This window comes from Dicentrarchus labrax, unplaced genomic scaffold (genome assembly GCF_905237075.1).
Source record: "Dicentrarchus labrax unplaced genomic scaffold, dlabrax2021, whole genome shotgun sequence".
In the NCBI taxonomy this organism is placed as follows: Eukaryota; Metazoa; Chordata; class Actinopteri; family Moronidae; genus Dicentrarchus; species Dicentrarchus labrax.
In genome coordinates this window covers 13452210-13476629 of record NW_026136702.1, presented here as the reverse complement: position 1 = coordinate 13476629, position 24420 = coordinate 13452210, and the positions used below count along the sequence as shown (strand labels likewise).

General features: G+C 39.4%; 1 protein-coding gene across 1 annotated transcript in view; it reads left to right on the top strand.

Moving 5' to 3' along the window:
* Nucleotides 1-1179: 1179 nt before the first annotated feature.
* The window catches only part of LOC127351559 (VPS10 domain-containing receptor SorCS1-like), a 50278-nt gene continuing 27037 nt past the window's right edge, over nucleotides 1180-24420 (top strand). The window contains exons 1-4 of the mRNA XM_051379222.1: nucleotides 1180-2075; nucleotides 21435-21502; nucleotides 22947-23046; nucleotides 23252-23410. Coding sequence (XP_051235182.1) covers nucleotides 1353-2075; nucleotides 21435-21502; nucleotides 22947-23046; nucleotides 23252-23410 — 1050 coding nt within the window. The 5' untranslated portion in view covers nucleotides 1180-1352. The remainder of the gene's footprint in view (nucleotides 2076-21434; nucleotides 21503-22946; nucleotides 23047-23251; nucleotides 23411-24420) is intronic.

Below are 24420 nucleotides of genomic sequence, written 5' to 3'. Positions count from 1 at the left end.
GCTTTAGCATTACAGTCAAGAACTTAAGCTTTTTAGCCAATGTTCCCCATGATTGAGATTCTTAGTCAGCCATCAATCTGCATTATAGACTGGTTTCCCCTTGTCTGGTGGGGGCTAACTGAAACAGATTGAGACAGCTCTTGCTCACTGCATCACTAATGGCTGCCAATGAAAGACGTCTCTGTGCAGTTGACCCGTATGTGGAACAGGATCACGTCCCAGCTCAGAGTGATGGGGAGAACACAGCTCAATATAGGGAGTCTCTTCGGCATCAGTCACCAGTCAACAGCATCCTCATCCTATTGACTAAATGTTGCCCAGAAATAGAATCTAATCACAGGGTTTGGACAGGCTCTAGTTCTCCTAATGGTTTACCATTAGCTGACTGGAACAAAGCCCAAAGTATAGGGAAATATAACAATATATTCCAGGGTGTCTGCATTGTATGGCTATAATGGGTTCTCAATTATTACCATAGTCCTCTGTGCTTCTATACAACAGCAGAGACCAGAGTGGGTTGACAGAGAACATGATTACTTGCTCACCTATGGTTTGAATCTTTCTCATTATTTTCTGTCAGACAACCCTCCATTAACCTAAGAGAAGGGCACAAAAAAGCACAAGCTAAAATTTGGGGGAATATGCATTTTCTTTTTCAACACAGCTGAATGGATAACACAGGAGCACAGCCTCTAACTGAAACAATTTCCAAGCCATTTTGCAGGCAGGCCACAACAGAGTCGTTACCTGCATGGCATAATTGACAGTGAACACAGGCAATCCTGTTAATTGATTACCTAGGCCTGCGCTAATGGAAAATGTAAAGCCTCATTGTATCTTCCATAAAGCGCCTGTCAGGAAACATTTCCCACACAAAAACTCTCAGAGGCAAACCCAATAATGTTTCTAGACTTCTCCCCAAGGGCCCCAACATCTGAAGACTGTTTTTAATCCAATGCATAATTACATATAGGAAGATGATCCAGTCAAATATGTCAATAGTGACATGTACTGCTGATCAAAAACAGAATAGAAACCCCTAGGGGACCACGTGCCTCTACATAAATAGGCTATAACTTAATTAAGAGTACGCCCAGTCCCCCCCCCCATCCAGGTTGAGATGATGATGCGGGGGTATGGGCCCCTCTCGTCCAGGACTCAGCCTCCAGCTCCTCCTCTGATGCATCGTTTGCATCAGTACTTGGGAACACTTGTCCGCGCGCTGCTGCTGCTGCTGCTGCACCTCCCCACAGCGCATTCACGGACTCCACTTTACCAGGTGATGACAGACAGACACACAAGAGTGAATATGATAAGCTTTTAACACGCCTGAAAGTCGGAATTAACGGAGAATGGAGACGCGCCTCGGCCACTGCCTTTTTATCATTTTCTCTGAGTGGATTTGGCTCTTCACCCTAACTTCCATCCTGGGCGGAACAAAAGCGGAGGTAAGGTGCATTCCCTCGTGCCAGCTGCCGCTAATCACAGCGTCTCCCCGGGAACTCTCGGCCCTGGATTTGACTCATTTTGGCGAGGTATCAGCGGAGGAATTTGTTGGATTTACCGAGGGGTCACCGGGCGCCGAACCCTCCGCCGGCGGGGACGAAACGCACAACGTTGCGGAATTAACCTCGAGCGAAGAAAGTTCGTCCAAAGTGCGGCCACCTTTAGGGGGGAATAACACAAGTTGTCTCCAGAAGGACGCGTTGAACGGTCAGCAAAAACTTTCCCACCCGAAAGTGTTTTCTCGAAGTGGTTCACGCGCGGCTGCCCCTTCTCCCACTGACGGTGACTTAACCGAAAATAGCACCGAGGATGGAACAAATAACAGCTTATACGTTGAAAATGGGGCGCAGGTTGATGTGACGGTGAATGGGGACACGGATGTGGCCAGTTGGAGACGAACGCGAAGTGCGAGGAGCGCAGAGACTTGGTCCGGATTCAGACCCGAGGGCGGGGAGGACGCTTCGTTTTCGGACCAGGAGGAGTTTCAGCTCACAAGTTCGACATTTGCGCTCACCGGGGACATGGCTCATAACCAGGCGATGGTGCACTGGTCCGGACAGAACAGCAGCGTGAGTAGTTAATGTGCTCCACATTTACGCACGGACCTCTTTTGACGCAGTGTGGTCAGTGTTCACTCACATAGCGTGCCTGGTCGTTAGAGTCATCTAAACTGAGAGTGGCCGAGCAGACGAGACGTAAAAGAGCTTAAATGTGTAACTGCTGAGAGGTTGCAGAGTTTGAGGGAATCATGCCTTGCCTTGCTTCATTGTCTCTCGTCGTCGTCCCCCCCCTCCCACACACACACACACACACACAATCTAAGCATCTATGCTTTCGTTTGATTAGCTGACTTTGGCAAATGTATTCACTCAGTTACACACATACGGTCACACACAGTCACACACACAGTCACACACACACACACACACACACACACACACACACACATTGTGATGTTCTTTTTGGTCTAATCACTGACTTTGGCAGTTGGCTATAGGCATACATTTTGTGTATAAATGAGATCAATGAACCTTTCTACGTACTCATCTTTTTGCTGGAGCCTTATTCGCCCTGCTCAGAAATTGGGAGGTGATAGTACAAAAGGTTAAGTATACAGCTCACTAACTGATACACTGTGTTCTCAGAGTTAAGCAGACCTTAATCTATGTCTGAGAGAACAGCTACTGAACGGTAAAAGTCATTATGCAGTGGAGAGATTGAAATCATCATCATAATAATGATAATAATAATAATAATAATAATAATAAAAATGTGACTGTGCTTATGTAAGAATCAATTCAAAGACTGTAACTCGAGGTGCTTTACAATAAAAAGAAATGAGCACAATGAAATAATAGCATCACAGTAATACCATAAAATACTGCACATAGATGAACACTCCAAGTTAGAAGAGAAGTTGAAAGCTAACAGAAATAGATGTGTTTTAACCTCTTGGTTGCCCCCTAATATCCAGGGGACTGGCATTCCCCAGTTTGGGATCAGCCAATTTTCTTATATCTGTGGTGCTGAACTTCGAACGACCCACACTGGAGGATAGGAGTGAATGTGAAGGACCTTAAAACGTCAGGGCTTCTGCAATGTACTCAGAGCTTAAGTGTATGTACAAGCAAAGGGACTTTAAAATCAGTTATATGCTCTGTTTTTCTTGTGTTGATCAGTAGTCAAGAGACAGAATTTGAATTATTTTTGGTCCTTAAATAGACTTTTCAGTAAGATCAGTGAAATGTGGTTTTGTCTAGCCTGCTTAAGATGTAAGCATGAATTGGCTTTTGGAAATCTTGCTGGCTTAAATTGCACCGTGGCAAAATTTCTGAGGTGAAACAACTGCTGGAAAACTGCTTATTTGGAGGTGTAATTTAATACTGAAATCAGAGTGTAACACACTATGTCATAGGGCCTAAGCTTGATCTGGTGTTTCTCTGTTGGCCTCAGGGTTAGGGAGAAGTATTTATGTCCTGTTTGTCATTCACTGAGTTTTAGAATGTTATTACTCATCTATTTATTAAGTGCAGACAGGCTGTGAGCCAGTTTGAGGTATTAGCATTTGGCTCTATGGATCTGTATAATTGTGTGTCTGTCATTACCATAGCTGTGGAAATTGACATTATGATGACATCATCTATGGGTACACTGAGAAGAGCATCAGACCAAGGCAGCTTCCTTCTGCTTAATCAAAAAAAATGTTACATTCCTCAGACACATGAGTTACCAAAATGGCAGAAAATTTCCTCCCAGTCATGAAACGGATTTTTAAAAACACATTCAGCCAGACCAACACATTTCACAAGACGAGGTTTAATGTTGCATGCATCTAATGCAGCATCGATCTCAAAGAACCAGAACCGAATCTGAAATGTTTTAAAACATTCAACTTCTGTAATGCTTGATAAACAATATCAAATGTGACTGTTAGTTTCTAAAACAGAAAATAATAAAAAGCAAAAAAAATCACTGTCACTTTTTAAAAACTATTTCCTTTTGAAGTAATAATTTGACTTTTTTGGAGGAACTACATTCATTTGCTTTCTTGTCGAGAGTTCAATGACAACATACCACTCGCCTGTCTGTACAGTAAATATTAATCTACAGCCAGCGGGTAATTAACTTATCTTCGCATTAACACTGGAAGCTTTGGTAACAGTTAGCCTGGCTCTGTCTGAAAGTAACAAAATCCACCTACCAGCACCTCTAAATTTGACTAATTAACACGTTCTCTCTTGGTAAATCGACTGTACTTATATAGCACCTTTCTAGTCTTCCAACTACTCAAAGCACTTTACACTATGTCACATTCACCCATTCACACATATTCATACACCATGCCATGCAAGGTGCCAACCGCTCATCAGAAATGGAAACAAAGCACACCCACACACCGATGGCACAACACCTGGAGCAATTTGGGCTTTAATCTGTATACACATAGAAATGTTCATGTTTTTACAGGGCAGTTAAACACTGGAACTATTGCTTGGCTTTCTTAGTTTCCATTCATTATGCTAAGCTATGAGCTAATCACCTGCAAGCTTTAGCTTCATATTTACCTAACAGACATGACAGTGGTATTAATCGTTTCATCTAACTCTCTGAAAGAAAGTGTATGAGTGTATTACCCAAAATAATTGACTTTTATGAAAAAGAATATACACTATGCATTAAACCATAAGAGTGGTAATATACTGGAGGTAGTGTACAAGGCATCAGTAAGTAATTCCAAATGAATAAAAAGTGTAAAGTAGTATCACATATTCTGGGAAATTGTGTTTCTTAGGAACAATTAACATGCATGAATAAATGATACTAGTTAAATATTTGTCTTTGATTTAAAGGACCAGTGCGTATTTGAAGATTGCCACTCTCTTGCTTTACCCTCCCCTTTCAAGCACAGAGGGGAAACTATGGTGGCCTCAAACTGCGCTATAGAGCCAGTGTTTGTTTTATCTGTTCAGGGCTACTGTAGAAACTCGGTGGTTCAACACGGTGGCCTTCATGGAAAATTAACCCGTAGCATCAGTAACTAAACTACTCATGCTAAGGTGACAAAAACATTTCACACAATTCTACACTGATGAAAATATAGTCATGCATATTATATTCCATTTCTGCCAATAGATCCTCCTAAATGTTACACACTCTAAAGCTATTATTACCAGGATTTTGCATGATCTTTTTCACAGTTACATGACATTCAAGTCCTGTATTGAGAAATTTCCTCCCTTTCCTCACAGAGTGTCATCCCGCCTACTAACAATGTAATGTGTGTGTGTGTGTTTTCTCACTGCTGCCACGTGCCACACCCCTCTCTCTCTCTCTCTCTGTGTATGTGCAGGCCAGGTGGTCACCAGGGAAGCTCGCAAAATTTCCAGCTGGTGTACTTTTTAGAAATCTATTTAAAGTATTGAGCAAATTTTCCTTTTCGAAGTTCAACATGTTTGTTTTAAATGATTACAAGTAATGGTTCAGTCACAGTGGTTGAAAACTGCTTCCCTATGTTTAGCAGCCAGTCGTGCCTCAGTAGGCAACTTTATCTGACAAGCTGCATGATGAGAGGGAGGCAGTTTGTAAAATGTTTGAGTAGATACTTTGGGCAATAAATATAAAGAAAGAAGATAGGGTTTAGGGGCAGGTAAAAGCTTGGTTCACATATGGATATCTCCTCTGGTTTATTAATGTGACTCAGTTTGTGTGGGAAAGTGCTGCTCTGTTTGGACACTTCAGTCCTCACATGTCGACTTTGTCATACATGAAATCAAGTTTTCAGGCTGCCTAAAAATTCAGATATTTGTTAGTTAGCTATTTTAGATTCTGAAATCTGATAATTGGTTTAGTATCAGGCCTACAGGACATCAACCAATTTGTACATACATTTTGTGAGACACATTTTCTGAGCTTTTTCTGAGAATTTAGTATTCCTGTCCAAATCCAGAAGTCTAGTTGGTGGATGCTGGTTTTTTTTAACATTTGTCCAATTATCACAGTTTGAAAACTAAGCTGCCATTGTCATTTGGGCTTTTCAATAAACATGAAAACCAAGGAAAATGTGATTGCTCAGTTGATTGACGCTACCACGCTGATTCATACAGTTATTGCCTACTACACTAGCCCCAGGTTGTACCTCTCATGTTTTATATAGGTAATCATCAGTTTCTCTAAAAGACAACGCACTTACTGTTGTTCTGCCGGTATATTCAAAATCCTTAAAGACTCTCTGAACCATCTGCCTCATCTGCTGAATGATAAAAAGATTTTTAACCCATTTCCTCAAGTTGCACCTCTGCTTCAGAATCAAAACAAAGATGGCAGCCTAGCTCTGCCTAGATAGAAAAACAGACCTGAATGCTTGCTAATACATGAGAGGCAGAAACTGAGGCTAGTCCGTATTGTCCAACCATTCAATACTGTCACTGAATTTGAAAAATGTAAGTGTAGCAATTAATTTTATTACAATGAAAAAAGTAAGGGATAATAGCAAGGTGTCCATTATCAGGAATTAATAGACGATGTGGGCGATGTGCAGCAGCACTGAAGGACTAGACTCAGTGTTGTAAGATACATTAATAAAATATTCAGATTTTGTTTTCATTCAGTTTATTTCAGCGCATTCATTTAGACCGGTGAACAGACAGTTTCATTTCCTATATCAGGAATTAATGGACACCCTGCAGCCAATGAGAATCGACTATTCACCCAGACCGTGGTATAAATTGTAATAAACATATGGATATTCATTTCTTTGGAGCAAGTAAGCCTGCAGTATTACTGAGAAGATGTATTTGAGTGTTTGCTATATACAGAACTCTTATGTATCATACATAGCCTTGGTAGCCATGGTTTACGTACAGGAGTCAGTACAGTAGAAAGATCATTTGAATCAACTCGCTTGGCAAAGAATGCTGATGAAATATCCACTGGAGCTTTATGAGCAGTCAGCCAAGGGCACATATTAAGCTGTTGTTCTATTCACTAACACAAAATGGAGAAAACCACTGAGCAGAATATTCTCTATATGATTGAAATTAAACATTTTATTTAGATCGATTTTTCAAGTAAATCGCTCTATGTACAGGTTAATTGACCGGTCAGCATAAACACAAAAACCTCAATCGGAAAATAGGACAAAAAGGAAGAAAAATGACTTGAATCACAGCACAGTCGCCGTCAAAAACTATAGTAGCCACAACATGTAAAATACTACTTCAGTAATATTTAAACAAGCTGTCTGCTAGGGTTGTCAATCTGAGTTTTTCTGATATCGGCGTCTGAACCGATGAACCAATACTTTACTACATTACTAACCCGAGGAAAGGGTGCCATCATCAATGGTCTTCCCATTGCCGGGGTTGAGATCGCCCATTGCCAGGGACGCCCACATTTGTTTCACATCCAGACAACCAGACCATTTAGCTTTATACATTTTTGCTGTGTTTAAGGCAGCTACTAGCTAACAAGCTAAACTACCTGCTGCCACTACAGCAAGTGCAATGTTAACTCGCAAAACGTATGTGTGGTGATGCTTTGTTGCATGTAATGTAATTGGAGCAGCAGGGCAATATTTGACCGCTCAGGCATTGAAGTGGCACAGAAATGAGGCTCTGAAATCTGCATTGCGAATCGATCCAATAGATACCAGTCATATAAGAATAGGTTTTGGTACCCAGCCCTACTCACTATAGCTTGTAATGAATCTTTTGATCGCAGACATGTGGGAAATAAGACTGTGGAACTGCTCAAACTGCAAGACAGCCAACCCAAATTGCAACATACCAGAAATTCATCTGATCTTCCAACAGCCAAAACGTTGATCATTCAGGTAATTAATCAGCCATTGTAATTCTGTCACTTATCTGGCAGAAATGAGGCTTAATCCTGAAATTAGTCAGGGGCAATGATTTTTGATAGTTTTGCAACAGATCACAATAATCACAGTTTGGATTGTATCATAGTTTTGAGTAATGGATCGGATCATTTTTTGCATCAGCAAAAGAAAAGGGAGACACATATAACTTACCGTGAACATTTAAAGCTAGGAACTTCTGCCCATGGTCTTAAATTAAAACAACATTCAAGATGTTCAATTTATAAAATCTTAAAATATATAAGATATGAATTATATTTAAATTATACTGCAATGTGAGGCATGATATCTTCTATCTATCTCAGAAAAAATAGCTTGCGTCCACATCATCAAAAAAAATGTTATAAAAAGAAAGAAAGCAAAGCTAAGATAAGATTGTTTTTTGTAGTCACTATGTCCCCTGCCATGGAGAACACACTCTTTCTAGGAACTGAAGTGCCAGGCACAGCGTGGTATAGCATCTTGCCATCATGGCAATGTGGGGGTATTTACATGCATTTGTTTTCCACCATGCCAGTGGATCACCATCCACAGGGACTTAACCCATTGATCCAGTGCAGTAGATTTATTTAAAAAGTCCTGCAGATTAGGGGTCTCTGTGAGTCTGGGTTCAGATCTTCTCTAATGGCAGCCATGACATCTCTTGTGATAATGCAGTCTTCTTCACTTGGGGCCATAGATTGTACAATCCTTGTTTTCAGAGGTAGGATCATGGACCTAGATGGTGCAGTTTCAGTACTCATTACTGTTGTAACCATTTTGAGTGGTTTGGGCACATGGAGGGCCTCCTCTGCCACTCTCATGTCATCGTCAGACAAGGTGACAATGTCTTTGATGTGTTTTATTTAAGGTCTTGTCCGTCAGTGGAGAGTGTACAGCTGCCTGCTGCTCAACATAGCACGCCAACAAGCCATAAGTGTCATCTTGTCACATTGTGTATTAGCTTGTGGGCAGGTAGCTGTAGCATTTCTTGATTGGTCTTAAGCACGAGTGGCTGTGCTTAGGGGGAAATAGGAAACCACCCACCTGATCCTCCCAAGGAGGCGTTCCATCTAAATTGATAAGAAGTGCTAAGTACCCAATCTGTGGGTTCCAGTACAGCTTCTATCACTACATTATTTTGGTTTTGGTATAATCTGTCGGATATTGCTATCGGACCTCTCAAGCTTCCACTCTCTCCTATCAGTACCTGTGGCAGATTTCCCTCTCATAGAGGGGGCGTGTCTGTAGCACCAGACTTTGTTACTCCCACTTAGCTGTGGTGTAGTGAGCTGTCACGGTCACATAGCTTTCAGTTGCCCTGGAGGTCCAACAATCTGTGGTAAGGTCAACAGAGGATGCCTTGGAAAATGTGTTGACAATTTTGATCTTCACACTGAAGTGGGTGCACGATGGGATTTTGTAGCATGGACTTTCACCATTTTTTTTGTTTTCCTGTTTTCCACAACGGAGTATGGCCTCATGTCTGCAGCGATAAACGTTCCAATAGATTTGGTAATAGCTTTAGACTGGTCTTATTCTGCAGCAAAGCTTAAATGCTGCATTGATGAGTTGCTGTTAAGTCTCCTTTCTCTTTGTAACCCCGAGGTGATTTTGCCTTAAATGGGTGGCCATGCTCAGTGAATTTCCATTATCACATGGCTTTCTCGTGACACAGTGCCTACAAACCGTAGTGGTTTTGTCTACCACCCTTCTTCCATAATCATAGTTTAGAGGAAAGCCAAAGTGCTCCCATACATGCGACTTAAATGATGCAGGAGGCTTTTCAAGTTTCTCCGCTAATGCTCGCCAAGACTGTCACTACGCTCTCCGCCACATGCCCCCTGCACGAGGGCACAATATAACGGTTTAACCAATCATTGTGGTTCAGAGTAAAACACAACACAGATCTGTTTGTCTTTACCATCTGTCTGCTGCCACTCTGCATCGAGATTTAGGGAATTATTTTTTAAATATAACCGCCAGTGTCTGCTCTGCTTTACAATGATGTTAGCTTGTCACTTAAGTGGGACAGAGGAGGCACCGCAAATGAACAGAACAATGTTCATTTTACAACATATTTAAGGATTAGGCTATGTGGGTTGTGTTTAAATGAATTTGAATGTATAATGGAATGAATAGTTTTAATTCCTTTGAATCTTATCTGTTGAAAAAGTGATAGTCCTGCATGTTCTCCTTGGATTCGTACAGGTGTTATTCCGGTGCTCTAGTTTCCTCTCACAGTCCAAACGCATGCAAGTAAAGTGAATCAGTTAAGTCTAAATTGCCTGTAGGTGTGAACGTGTTTGTCATTCTGTGTTAGCCCTGTGAGACTGTCAAACTATCCTGGGTGTGTGCATGCTGGCATTGGCACCAGGCCCTCATCACCTTGAACGTGTCTGTCCTATTTTGTTTCCACTCTGTTTTAAATGCCAAGCGTATACAATCAGTAAAAATCCTCCACAGACGGAAAACTATACAGGCAGCATGCTGTATTATTTAAGAGATATCAGATAGTGAAATATTTAACTGAAGAAGAAAAAGCTACTCATGTCCTTGTTGTGCTCAGAAGCATGAAGTTGTCAGAGTTTGAAGTGGACACCATCTTTATTTGCTTTTTTCTTATTTTCTTCTTTTTCTTCCTCCTCTTCCAACATTTCTTGTCTGAAAATAAAGGTTTATATGGAGAGCTTCTTGTCTACATATTACTGGAAATATATTTTATACAGTTGTTATTCTATTCCTTCCAAGTATTCACTACATATATTATGAGTCTGGACAGATATGGATGTAAACTGCAACTTGACTAGTTGGCGGAGGCATACAACCATGGGGCGGGAATTCTAATTGGCAAATAACTTTTCTCTGCATTGAGCAACTTCAAAGAGCAGCTGCTCAATTCTTGTAATACCTTTTCCATCTTACAGCCATTAATAACCCTGATCAAGGGTACTCAAGTCCATGTTTTGTAGTATTTTGAGCTCCTCCATTTTCTAGAAGAGGGCATCTTCCTTTTCACAGACCTTATGCTCAATAGCCTGGTTTGTAGCTTTTCCTCAGCTGCTTCATTGATCTCTGGGTAGATTGTCTCATCTACCTCTGCAAGTTGGAGACGGGCCAGGTTACGCAGTAGTTTCATCTCAATTCTTGGTTCCCTCAATGACTGACTGACTGAACAGTAGGTAAAATACTGTATTTAGGGGCATTGTTCAGTTCCACTTTAAGAGTTCTCTCAAGGTCCATGAAAAACCACTGGATATGAGCATTGCAGTAGTATCTGTTACCTTTCATGCTGTTGAGCTGAGTCATACTATCTATTAGTGTAGGTACTGTCAGAAGAGTAAGCTGACCGTGTCCATTCAATGGAAACACGTGTCTTGTTCTACTGAAATAATTAAGTTTTATTCAATTATTAATCTTCACTGTCGTGTGGAAAAGGAGAGGTTGCCATCCCTTGACTACATATATTGAGAAGAAGTCCATTAAGGTTATACTTGTTGCTACCAAGACACATTTCATGTTGTTAATGGTAAAATTATCCAGAGACATTTAAGTTTGTGAGCGCAAATGTTATTTCATTATGGAGGAAACAATTATTATAGCTCATTATAAGATGTCAGTTCCAAGTTAATTAACCTTGACCCTGCCTGCACAAAGCACTGAAAGGATATCATAAATTACTGTATGTACAGTTTGTTCTGCAGTCAATGTGCAGCATCGCTTAATGAACTATTCAGTCAAAACATGACACTAAAATGACACTGGGGCTGCAATGAACTGTTTTTTTCAGAAAATGTCCCAAAGTTCAAAGTGATGTTCTCCTATGGCTTGTTTAGTCCCCAACCCAAATATATTCAGTCTGCTGTCATAGAGGACTGAAGAAACCATGAAATATTTGAGAAGCTGAAATCAGAAACTTTTGATTGATTATCAAAATAATTGGCCATTAATTTACTAGTTGATAACTAATCAACAATGTGTTGCTCTAAATGATACCTATTTTATACACTGAAGTGAATTATGACCAGAGAAATTAGGAAGTATGGAAAATGTTGATATTGCAGCATTAATAAGGCATGTCAGTGCCTACAGTAACAAAAGAATACAGTGTTTTGAAAACTTGAAAGTTGTGTCTTCTCCCTCTGTGAGTTGCAGGTTCACTTTTTTTTTTGAGATAACACTGAAAAAAAAGTTCTGGATTGCAGTGAGATTATATTCATTATATTAGATTATATATTATACTATATTCAACAGCAGTGTGGAAACACACCAAATTCAGTGTTTTCAGTGTGAGTACAAAGCTGACCTTACGTCAAAGAAAAACGTTAATGTGTCTTAAAAATACAGTGTATAAAAATGTTAAATAAACATATTATAAATGTACACAAGAAAAATACAGTATACTGTGCAAAAGTCTTGGGGCACTTGCAAACTTATGTGGAAAGTGAAAACAAAGCAAGCTGAAAGAAAGACAGAAGAATGCTTTTTGCTCTTTAGTCTTGGCAAGAAAGTGAAAAACAATATTTCCCAAAATGTTAAAAACCATTCTTCTAAAAAGACTGAAAGCTCTTTTCAACAGTGCCATTATGGAAGGAGCTTACATACAAAAACCTGTTCTATGTCGTGACTTAAATGAAGAAAATGTACAGAAATATGGGCAGATCCGAAGGCAGTGAGTTACCCTAATGGTTAAACAAGGGAATGCAAAAAGTAGGCCTTATCAGTTAATCAATAATCACTAATAACTCCAATAGAAGCAAAATTTCTTCCATCCATAAAATCATCTTGCACATGAATACACCAGAGCCAAGTTTGAAATCATATTATTAAAAATGAAGTTGTTTATTTGAGATGCACACCTTTTGGAGTCGGTAATAGGTTGTAATAATTTTTGCTCGAATAAATGTCAAAATCAAAACTTGCAGGACATAAAGATATTTGAATCTGTTGAATACAAATAGTATACTACTAAAATATAATAATTTGTGAATAATTTTGTTCCAATTTGTCAGGTTGTCGAAATGTCTTATTGTCCCTGCTGTAGCAGGAAGCCGTATGGCACAATTACTACAGAAATTGCAGCTTGCCTGACTACAGCAGCACCTAATGTGATTGACGCGAGGGTCATTTTCAGAGAATCATACCTGTTCATTCCTGGCTCTCCATGTTGTAACTTCAGGAGAGGAACAGGAGACTTAATATAATCAGTGGTTAAATTCAATTTAGTCCTTAACTCCTTTTCACCATTGTCTCTTGCCTACCTCCCCCACCTCAATTCTGCCCCGGCAGCATACCACCATACAGCCCTGTTCTGGATACTATGTAGACATAGTTCCCTGCATATAGCATGTTGACATGTTTAGACAACCCTGCAGCTGATGCTGTCAGTGTGGACCTCCACCAGCTCCCCTCTCTCTTGGGTGGCTGTGATGGACAGGCTATGGAGGGGGAGGTGGGTTGATGTAGTTTTTCAGAGAGTGAACATCTCACACCCTGCTAAAGAAACATAAATAAATTCATGAAATACATAATCAGAACACCACGACTCAACCGAAGACAAAGAATCTATTTTTCCTGACAAATTCATGGATGTGGCATTGCCTTCATTACATGGATAAACAGAGCGACTGGTATTTAAAGCTCAGCACTGCGCAGAAACTACTGGCAGGCTGAGTTCAGCTCTGCCAAGCCACCAAGCCTTCCTGTGGTGAGGTTCTCTAACGCCTTGAAATCCTGCAGAGTGTGTTTTTTCATCGGCAAGCTGTGCTCCCCTCCTGGGTTTTCTTTCTTCTCCACCGAGTGCTGTCTAATAGAGCAGAAATTCCATAAAAACCATCCAAAGATTTTATCCTAGGCCAGGATAGAAAGTTAATTTGTCTGGAACAATGCATAATGCAAAATTACTTTTTTTTTTTTTTTTTGTCGCAGACTCGTCTTTGCATTTGCTCTTCTTTGTGTTCACTTAAATCAACTTATGTTGTGGAGGTCTGTTTATTTATTTATTTTTACTGTTTGTGTTCTGCAGGTTTTCACTGTGTTTGACTGTCTTGGCAGTTAACATAAAAATTCCCACCGTATCCTGTATCTGTATACTGTATCTTTTAAATGTAGCTTAGCTGATTGATTTGTTCGAATTAAAGCCAACACAAAGGGCATGGAAGCTACCACCCCTCAGTAATACATGGCCACCCCAGTTTGGTGTCAAACGCTGTCAAATTGAACACATTAATTTATATGAATTTAAAAAAATGGAAATTTAATGATCTGTAATTGACACATTCTGATAGAGATATACTTAAGTTCAATGTGAAAAGATTTGTAAATAAAACAGTTTAATGATTTCTAATGCCTCCTTTACTGTAGATATTTTTATTCAATGCTTTACTAATGTGCCAGAATAATGTAGTGTTTTTTATCTTAATTTGGGGGCTTTTCGAAACAAATATTGACATATGTGATTGTTTGTGATTAAATCAGCATATACACCGATGAGCCAAAACATTATGACCACTGACTAGTGCAGTGAATAACACTGATTATCTCATTATCATGGCGCCTGTCAGTGGGTGTCAGTGAACATTTTATCCTCAAAGTTGATGTGTTAGAAGCAGGACAAATGGGCAGCGTGAGGATTTGAGCGACTTTGACAAGGGCCAAATTGTGATGGCTAGACAACTGGGTCAGAGCATCTCCAAAACTGCAGCTCTTGTGGGGTGTTCCTGGTCTGCAGCGGTCAGTACCTATCAAAAGTGGTCCGAGGAAGAAAAAGTGGTGAACTGGAGACAGGGTCATGGGCAGCCACAGCTCATTGATGCACATGGAGAGCGAAGGCTGTGAGGTCCGATCCAAGCTCAGACTGCTGAAAAAGTTAATGCTGGTTCTGATAGAAAGGTGTCAAAGCTCACAGTGCATCGTAGTTTGTTGTGTATGAGGGCAGAATAACATTATGACCACCAGGGTGTCCAGGTGGTCATAATGTTATGGCTGATCGGTGTATTTCTGCCACCCCATGCATATTTCTCCAGATCCGCCCCTGCACACACAGTCAATTCATCAGCACTCCATCTGTGAATCAGAAACACTGTTGTTGTTGCTGTTATCAATATTTTTTTTTTTTTGGCCATAGCCCAGTTGCCACCTCATTTTGTGTTTCACACTTTCATTTCACAGTGGCCACCTGCATTACTCGCTCATGTCGTATGAGTTACACCATCTGGCTGCTGAAAGAAAAGCCTTGCATTCAAAACCATAACTTTGATTCACTCACTGAAGTTTCCTTTTTCCGATTTATAGTGATGCCTTTTGGCAAACAGGAGGTTTCAAACACTGTTGTTGAGCCTGAGAAGACATATGGGTGAGAGAAATCTGTCTGCAGCATATTTATCTAATCAGCTGTTTTACTTTATTTATGTCAGAGGAAATGTGCTTTACTGAAGAGTCCAGGGAGCTTTTAGTTTGTCAACATGCAACTAATCTTCCACCATCACACTCAGCACTTCCAAATCTCAAACAGAGTGCTCAGGAATTAGAAATAGATTAGAAAAAAAATTCTTGTGTGGCGAGCACAACTTTTTGGGGGTTAGTTTGAAAAACCTACTCACTTGCTGTCTAATCTTGCTTGCATTGATCAGACCCCCTCCTCATGCACGCTGAAGCATCCAAGCTCAGCAGGCTGCCTAGCCTAGCTGCTGAACTAGAGTGGGCTTTCATTTATGGTGAAGAAGTAAATGATGCGAGAGCAGAAGCCCAAAGAAGAAGGAAGCCGTTTCAGATGACTTATCAATCGAGCCACTGCTTCCACACAGGGCCGTCGTCTCGACATGAGGAGGCCAATAAAATCAGACACTTGCTGTTCTGCTTGGAAGCCGTAGCTGTAACATAGAGTATGTGCCCACTGTCCATTTAAAATGCCGGTTATTTGATGTTCACACATCAATGGTATTACTGTCTACCAAAGTAACACAATATTGCCATCAGTCACATTATAGCTGAACTTTATAAAATCTAGAATGACCTGTTTTTAAAAACTTCATATTAATACCTTGGAAGTGCTTAAAGTGCAAATGTATTCACCTCCTTGTATTTGTACATCAGGTTTTATCAGGACACCAGTGGGTGGGATTTTGTGAGCAATGGTACACAAAAATGTGAGTGGTTACTAAGCAACGATTGAGGAACAACCTGATAGTTAAAAGGGTAAGTAATGGTCAGGGAAGTAATGAGGATTTACTTAGTAACTGCTCAATATGATTCACAGAAACTTGTCCTAATAAAGTATTTCCCAGTCTTTTCTCTAGTAACTTATCATTATATACTATAGTCCTTGCATCAGAGTAACTACTCATTAATGATTCATTCATTTTCAGGTTGTTCCTCACTCATTCAATACTCACATGTTTGTATTGTAGTTTTACCGTTGCTTTATAATTTATGACTGCAGTGACCTGCAATCCATGGGAGAGCCAACAGCTCTGACTTCAAACAATCCAGCTTCAGCACAACATCTGGTCTACAAGGAAATGTTGCCTTTGTTAATGAAGTGATATAAATTGATGTGGCAGACAAAAGCCTCTGTACGTTACTGTGTCTCACTGAGGTGGTATTGAACTATACGAGGATATGCTTTCCTGCTGGCTTTTGTTGCTGCGGAGAGAGTTGCAGGGCCGTAAACAATGTAATGGAAATGGACAATTCTTTCTTTATAAAAGGTGTTAAATGATGCCGTTTAATGTGGTGATTTTATCAAGTGAAGTTTCATACTTCATGATATACCGGCCCCTGGGGTCTTTGAATTTACATCCGTACTGTATTTTGTATTCCTTGTGAGGCATTTGTTGCCACACTGTTAACACTTCTGTGGTGTTAGTGTCTTGTAGGCAGGTGTTTTCACTCTCCTCCCAATTAGTGTGTCTTAGCTGTGACATTTAATGTCACCAGTTATCACCGATTTGAATATCATCATTACACAAATTCTTGATGTCCTATGAAAATGTGAAATTGCAAATATTCATAGTTAAAGGGTGCCTATTATGCACATTTCAAGCTCTATAATTTTCATTCACAGAGTAGCTTTGCATGATTCACAGTTCAAAACCATCCTCATTTATCCTATACTGGCCCTTTATGCAGTCCTTCAGTTCATCCTCTCTCTGAAACAAGCCGTTTTAGATCCTCTGTTAAAGGCCCCCTCCATAAAACTGCATAGCTAACTGAGCTAACTAGCTAAGCTAACAGCAGCTACAGTTAGCAGTAGTTAGCATTTACTTTAGCAACAAGTAAAGCCATCCGTCCATCATGAAACTACCTAGATTTATAGTTAAATATGACTGAGCGAGTAGATGATTGTGTTCCTGCACTTCATGTGCGTTGCTGTACCCGGAGCAGATGGCCTTATTAAGCAATCCCTACTATTGCGTTGAGTTGACGTCAACCATTCATTATCTAGTATTCAGAGCAGTTCTGCTCACAGGGATTACTTTTACATATGCTTATATCATTATTTGAAACTTTGGCCACATTTAATAACATCGTCATTGTAACATTACATATATGACCGAAAATAAGGGGAAGCATAATAGCCACCTTTAAAGATATAATACATTTTATTAACAATGGGTCACATGACTATCTGTGTGCTCATAGTGATGACCCCAATTATGCAGTTCCAAAGTGCTCTATGGACAGTTTTGGCATCTTTAAGCTAATTGTTTTGGTTTTATAGCCTTAAACTTTATTTTTTTGATTCGGCCTCAGCGCTCTCGTCAGTGCTGTTTCCAATATATATGCAGCAGGCAGCTGTGTGCAGTGAAAAAGCTCTAAAAGCCCACTGTAGCTGTCCAGCACCAAACCAAAAGTAGACCACATTAGTAACTAGTTTGGGAACATAGTGAAGCATTTAGCAACAACAACAAGACAACAAGAGCCAGATATTTCCTTCAGGAGTAAGAGGAGAGCAAAGCAGAGCTAAACCAAATAAATAACAATCACCAAGTGGACAAACATAACTCCAAATGAGTCTTGCCTGCTGGATGTGTAAATTGGCAACTATTTGCTAACTTGTGCGACACATCTACGTACAATCTATCTATATATGTAAATATATGTGTGTATATTTATAATGTCAGTGAAGTGTGATTTACTCTGGATTATCCATATTTTGACAGTGTGATTAAGTAGTTTCAACCAGGACATTGTTTCTGGAAAGAAACATTGCTGTAAATGTTCCATGCTTGATAAACAAAAATGTATTCACTTCCATTGTAATGGAGTTGAGAGGAGGCAGACATTTCTGTTTTTGGGTAGACACCAGAAACTATTCTCAAAAGAAAAACATGTTTATTGTATTTTTCATTGCTTATTCCTGTTCAGGGTCAAAGGTGAGCTGGAGCCTATCCCAGCACGCATTGCACCCCAAGACCATTGACCATTGATTCATATGTCATATTTGTCTTTATTATTAATATTCCAGTCAGTAACTCCTGTAACAATTGCTTTTATGGAATCATCCATCTGTTTAATTGCAGTGGCTAAATGCGGTGACAGTTTTATTGATGAGGCAACTTAATTCCAACAGCTGATAAGGCTGGATCAACGGGTTGGTGAGAGTGGGGATTAATTGTAATGTGTACTCTGTCGCTCCTTTCATTTGTCTCAGGTGTTCATGCTTCAATAACAGAGTACCCCTCCTTCTGCTTTCTTGGTACCCCACCCCTTCCCCTCTTCATACAACACCTTAATTTCACAACAGTAATCTCCTCACCCTAAGCCCTTTAAGTCACCATTAAGCCTCCATTCATTCTGACATAATGATCAAATTCATCCCAGTCCATTTACCTCCAAGGTTTAAGATTTACAAAGGATTAGAGGTTGAAAAATCAATTTGCTTGCTCTTGGATGTCAAGTAATCCAGTTTGTAGGTGTGCTGGTGCTACTGCAGTCTGATGGGCTATGCACCACTTGGTAGCTGGCATCAAATGTGACACCTTTGTTAAAATTGAAAAGGAAAAGCTATGCTAATACATATGGCATTATTGTTTTTTTAATTCAGAAGGTAAGTTATGTTGTCATTAAAAGAAGAGCGTTTGTCCAGTGATTTCAAATAACAATTTAAAGGCTTTTGTGACGTGCTGAACTTCAAACACCTGTTTCCCACTGAGATATCTACAAAGTGAATATTGTATCACTGTGTTGATGCATAACTGCAGCAGTGGAGCTTCACCTTATACTTTCAACATCCCTCAGAGCACAGGAAACTTTTCAAACCTGCAATAAGGTGGATACAAATTATGTCCGACTGTAATCCTGGATCCTTCCCAAGTAAATGCATAAAGTTAATTGCCATACAGAATGGGGGATATATTTTGTCCTAATTTTCAGACTGGCTCAGGCTGCGGTTTTATTGTGTATGACACTGTCCATGAGGGTATAACTTTCTGAAGGTATAAAAGGCCATTTTATTGGAAGACCATAAATCTCTGCAACCCAGTCTGGACACTTGGTACCATAGTTATAACAAGCTACATGGGTTATCTCCAAACTAGTGCTTATAAAAAGAATATCATACATTCAGCACAAAGTAATAGCAGAGTCAGAGTTTTCTCAGTCAGCTTATTCAGAAAGAGGGCAAATAAATAGGAAATAAAGCAAAAGTTTAAATTCAGTACATCATTAACAGCAAGAGGGTCTTTAGGAACTTGTTGTGTTACATTTAATATTCACAACTAATATATTGTGCAGGTAAAGACACATATGTTATAATTGAAAACACTAATGAAGATAATGCTAAATGTGCAGGACATGTAAGACCTTTATGCAGAAATTAGTTAGTTAATGGTAGAGCTGAAACTAGTAGCAGATCAACAGAGAATTAATCTTCACATTTTCTAATAATTGTTTGGTAAATTCAAAGTCATTTTCTTCAAAGAAAAAATAGAAAACATCTGTTTCTACATTCTAATTTGTGAGGATTGGCTGCTTTTCTCCATTTTAAATCATACATCTTTTGACACAGGACATTAATTCCTCAGGCTCTGGGAAATTGTTAGATTAGATATGTTAGATATTTATAGACCAGTCAAGAAAAGTCATTAGTTGCATCCATGGTTAATATAGTGTACATAATACAGTTCAAGGTTTACATAATAACAAGAGTTTCTGTATGTAACAGCAAGAAATAAGAGGACTCTTTATTCTTTTTGACTGTCTTTGGTGATTCTGTCTATTGATACAGGAATTAACAACATCCTTTTATATATATTGTATTTATGATGCAGTACATGTAGAATGGGGTTTTATTGTATATAGTTTTATATTGTTGCACCAGTAAAGTATGTCAGCACACAGTTGGTATTTACTATTTTTTCTTAAAAAGCCCTATTGTTCTTGAAATAGTTTTTACAGCTTAATGCTGGAGCCTAGTCAGTGACCTTGAGGAGCCTCGTGTGCATAGTGTGCATCTGTCAAAGTTCTGTTTCACTGAAGCAATTAGTTTCAAGAGGCGTAAGGCTTTTATCTAGCTGAGATGAGAAGAATTGACTTGTTTGATTTGAGTGAAAGCCTGGAAAATGTCGAACCGTGTGAGTAAGGCTTTAAAAAGTTCAAATATCTTGTTTACATGATGAAGTTCTTACTTGTTATAGGGAATGTTACCCCAAACACTCATAACACTCGATAATTAGAAGATGGCTATGAACAAGATGCCCAGAGAGGCTTCCCAAGAGAGCTGTATGATCTGCAGATTTTATGATTGCACAGTGCAGGCAGGGCACCGCTTGAGTGATTAATTTGTGTAAAGGCTGAAGGACACAATGTGAACAGCAGTTTTTTTTGTGCAATGTAATGTTGAGATTTTATATAAAACACCATAACTCACTGTGAAAAAAAGCATTCTTTTGGACAGAAGTTATTATCATAACAACTGCAGTTTTTTATTGCCACGCTGAGAGAAAAGGAAATTACAAGTTAAATGTATGTAAACATGACTTCATGCATCAACATGCATAAACAAACACACGCTGTGATTTAGGTTCTGATATTTGCTGAAGTAAGTAGAAATGTCTACAGTGAGCCATTCATTAATATCTGGGGGAATTTACAAGACATCTTTAAATCTACAGCTTTTTATGTATATTAAGTGAAAGTCTGTGTAGTATAAACCACAAATGAATCTTTTTATGATCCTCTTCAAAAAATATGTTTTATTCACGAGGTTGTCTTTCTGTGCCTGGAATGAATTTTAGTGTTGACTTTTTTATTCATTTAGTCAAAGTTTACCAGTAGTAGCGGTTGCTGGTAGTCTACTGGGTTTTAGAAACCATTATGGCACACATATGTGATTAGCTTATCCTCAAAGAATATGCACAAGGTTTATTGCTTTACTACAAACAGGGCAACGGGTTGACATGCCATCATGGTTTTGTTTGGTTTCTAATAAAGCCGTGGCTGTCAAGTTTAGAAGACATGTGAACGGATGCCTCGGCTCTTTTGTTTTACTATGTGACACGTTATTGCCCCTGTTTTCAAAACTGATGATCCACTCCTTCCAAGCTAGTAATCTGTTTGATCTGTTTTGTAGGTGATCCTCATGTTGACAAAATACTACGACTTCAACTCTGGCAGAGTAACAGAGAGTTCTTTATGGAGGTAAGATCTTCTGTCTGGTTTTCTTCTCTCTGTATAGAAGCAACAGCAAAACAAATACATGTGTAATTTGTATTATATTTTTCTTATATTGGATTACATTTGTAATGTATACCTTAACCGTAATGTTCTGTTTGAGGTCCTGGAGAACCCTCAAAATATAGCACAAAAAATGCATTGTTTTATTTGCTTGACGATGTTTCTTCATGCTTATACACATGATTTTGAACTGATTGTTTCAGAAATCTGATACAGAAAATGCCACATTTTTCTGGTTGGGGTCTCAGGGAAAGCAGCTGTAAAACATTGTTTTTTATATTTTTGCTTTTTGTATATGCTCTATATCAGTGATTGGTGTTGATAGCACATTTTACGCAGCACTACCCCTCCTAAATTAACTCTGACAGTAGGCTAAACCTCTCTTCTGTCTAATCAAGTATAACTTACATCACTACCGTGTTCGTATCTGTGACATTGGGGTCTGTGTTTTGCAAAAAAGTAAAATCCTTAAAAGGGTGTTTACTCCTTCTACCTTATTAAATATACCAGAATCTATAAATATGCAAATGTTTTAAGGACACAAGATGTCTTCTATTTCACAGTACACCCTATTCTCAGTGTATGTTTCACACTTGTAAAGGTTGAATATTGGTCCAGGGTTGACTGCTCGTAGGCTCCGCCCCTTAAAATCTCAATGAGCACAGAGAAACTTTCTGCAGATGAATGTGAAAACATCATTGTAATGTCAAACTCTGCAAATACATCATACTGCACAGTGAACTGCACGGGGACTTTACATAATGAATAATCACTACATATTTCCCAAATGCTCTTGAACACAATGAAAGCTGAAGATACTTTGATCCAGGAATGAACAAACTCTTCTTTTTATTTTATGCAGTATAAAAAATGTCATGGCTGCTTGTTTCTAAAATGTCACCAAGCAACTGAGAGCAATATCTATTTTGGTGGGAATGAAAAGACATCCCAAATAAACTAAACAAAGCAGTACCATTTTTGGAGGACAGTCAATAGTTTTGAGTATGTCCTGGTTTCGTTTCAAAAACTCTGCCATTGTCAAGCTTTTTCTTAGCCAACAGGCAAATATGTGCTCTAATCCTCCATTTTGGGGTTAAAATATGAAAATCACACAGATTAGAATTATGTGTTTACCCAAAAGCATCAATAAGAGTTAATAATAATAATAATAATAATAATAATATATCATCCCCTCGCCATGCATGCCACACAGGATATTCTTGTTTATTTTGATAATTAAAAAAATCTCCATTCATCTAGCAAATTGCTTCATGACTTCTGCTGTTGCAATTTTCTGCTTGCCTGATATGCTTAATGATACCATCAGCATCTTAACTAGTAGGTGTTGCTTCATTCTCCTTTACTCTCTACCACAACCTATTTACTTTATCCTATAATTGAATTTTAGGTCAACTGATTATGGGACCACATATGAGAAACTTAACGAGAAAGTCGGGCCAAAAATCATACTGAGCTACTTGTACGTGAGTCCGAACAATAAAAGGAAGGTAGGTTTCCACATGCATGTCTGCAATCAATTATTATCGCTGTAGTTAATGAATTACAGTTATCATTTTTACCACATAGCAGCCCTGCTGGAGCTTGCACTTTTCATCTGTTCCAAGCATTGCACAAGCACACTTAAGCCCTGTGGAATGGATGCTGTCAAGGTGGGCCGCTGATTCCCCCGTCTCCTTTCTTGTCTCGTCTCAGATCATGTTACTTACGGACCCGGAGGTGGAGAGCAGCCTGCTCATTAGCCTTGACGAGGGGGCGTCCTATCAGAAACACAGCTTAGCCTTTGATATCCTCAGCCTGCTTTTTCACCCAGAGCAGGAGGACTGGATCCTGGCTTACAGCCACGACCAAAAGGTAACGTGTAGCTGTCAGATGGCATAAAATAGCTGGAATAAAAAACTGAAAACGTGACTTACTTCACTTTACTTGCTGCTTACCGTGCTCTTGTTGTGAGTGAGAGAGATTGTTTTTCTGTCCGATTATATATCACAAGCCTGTTGGGCCAAAACAAAATTAATGTCTCCATAAAACGATGCAAAACATAGGTTGCTGTCACGGTCGAAAGCATTCATTTTGATAACAGCGGCTAGCATTCAGGACATGGGCTTCATGAGCAGGGACACCTGCCACTTAAACCAGGGCTGCAGTTGCCAAAACAGAAGCAGCTGATCACCTGCTCCCCTAAACAAGTCATAAGGTCTGGCTGAAGGCTCTGAATGGATGTGTCCTAGACAGCACAGGGGAAAGTTAACAAGGGAGACACGCCCAAACAATCCTCAAGCTCACACACAGACGCACGCACACACAATTGCTAGCGTAAACACACACCCACCATTACTCTGTATGAAAACCCTGCTGTCTGCTTTACTCAACACCGTAGACATCAAACTCGGCCTCCACAGCCTGCTATTGGAAGACTTGATTTTCAGAGAGAAAAACAGTCAAGGTCTGAGAAGTGAGATAAATGGTGCAGGGAGGAAGATGAAAGCTTAGTTGAGAGCCATCGACGGGTCAAAATAAAGATGCTCTAGAGGGGTTTACCTTCAGGTCATTCTGTACTTCTTTGTAGAGCTATGTAATTTCACCTTTTTCTTTCTGTTTATCAGTTCTGAAATTAATCTTAGCCTGGTTTCATTTTGCATTTATTGATTGTCTGTCATGTCATTTAAAAATGTAAAGCTCTTGGATAAGTCAGAATGATGTTGCTTATCCCTGTAAAGCTCTAAGCTTAAGATGCTTTCGGCTTGATCATTATGGTAAGATGACAGGCCTTCTGAATGCTTGGACGCAAATCCAACCTTGCAGTAAAAAGGAGTCTAATGGCTTTATGGGAAAAAAGAAAACGATTACAATGACAGTTAAAT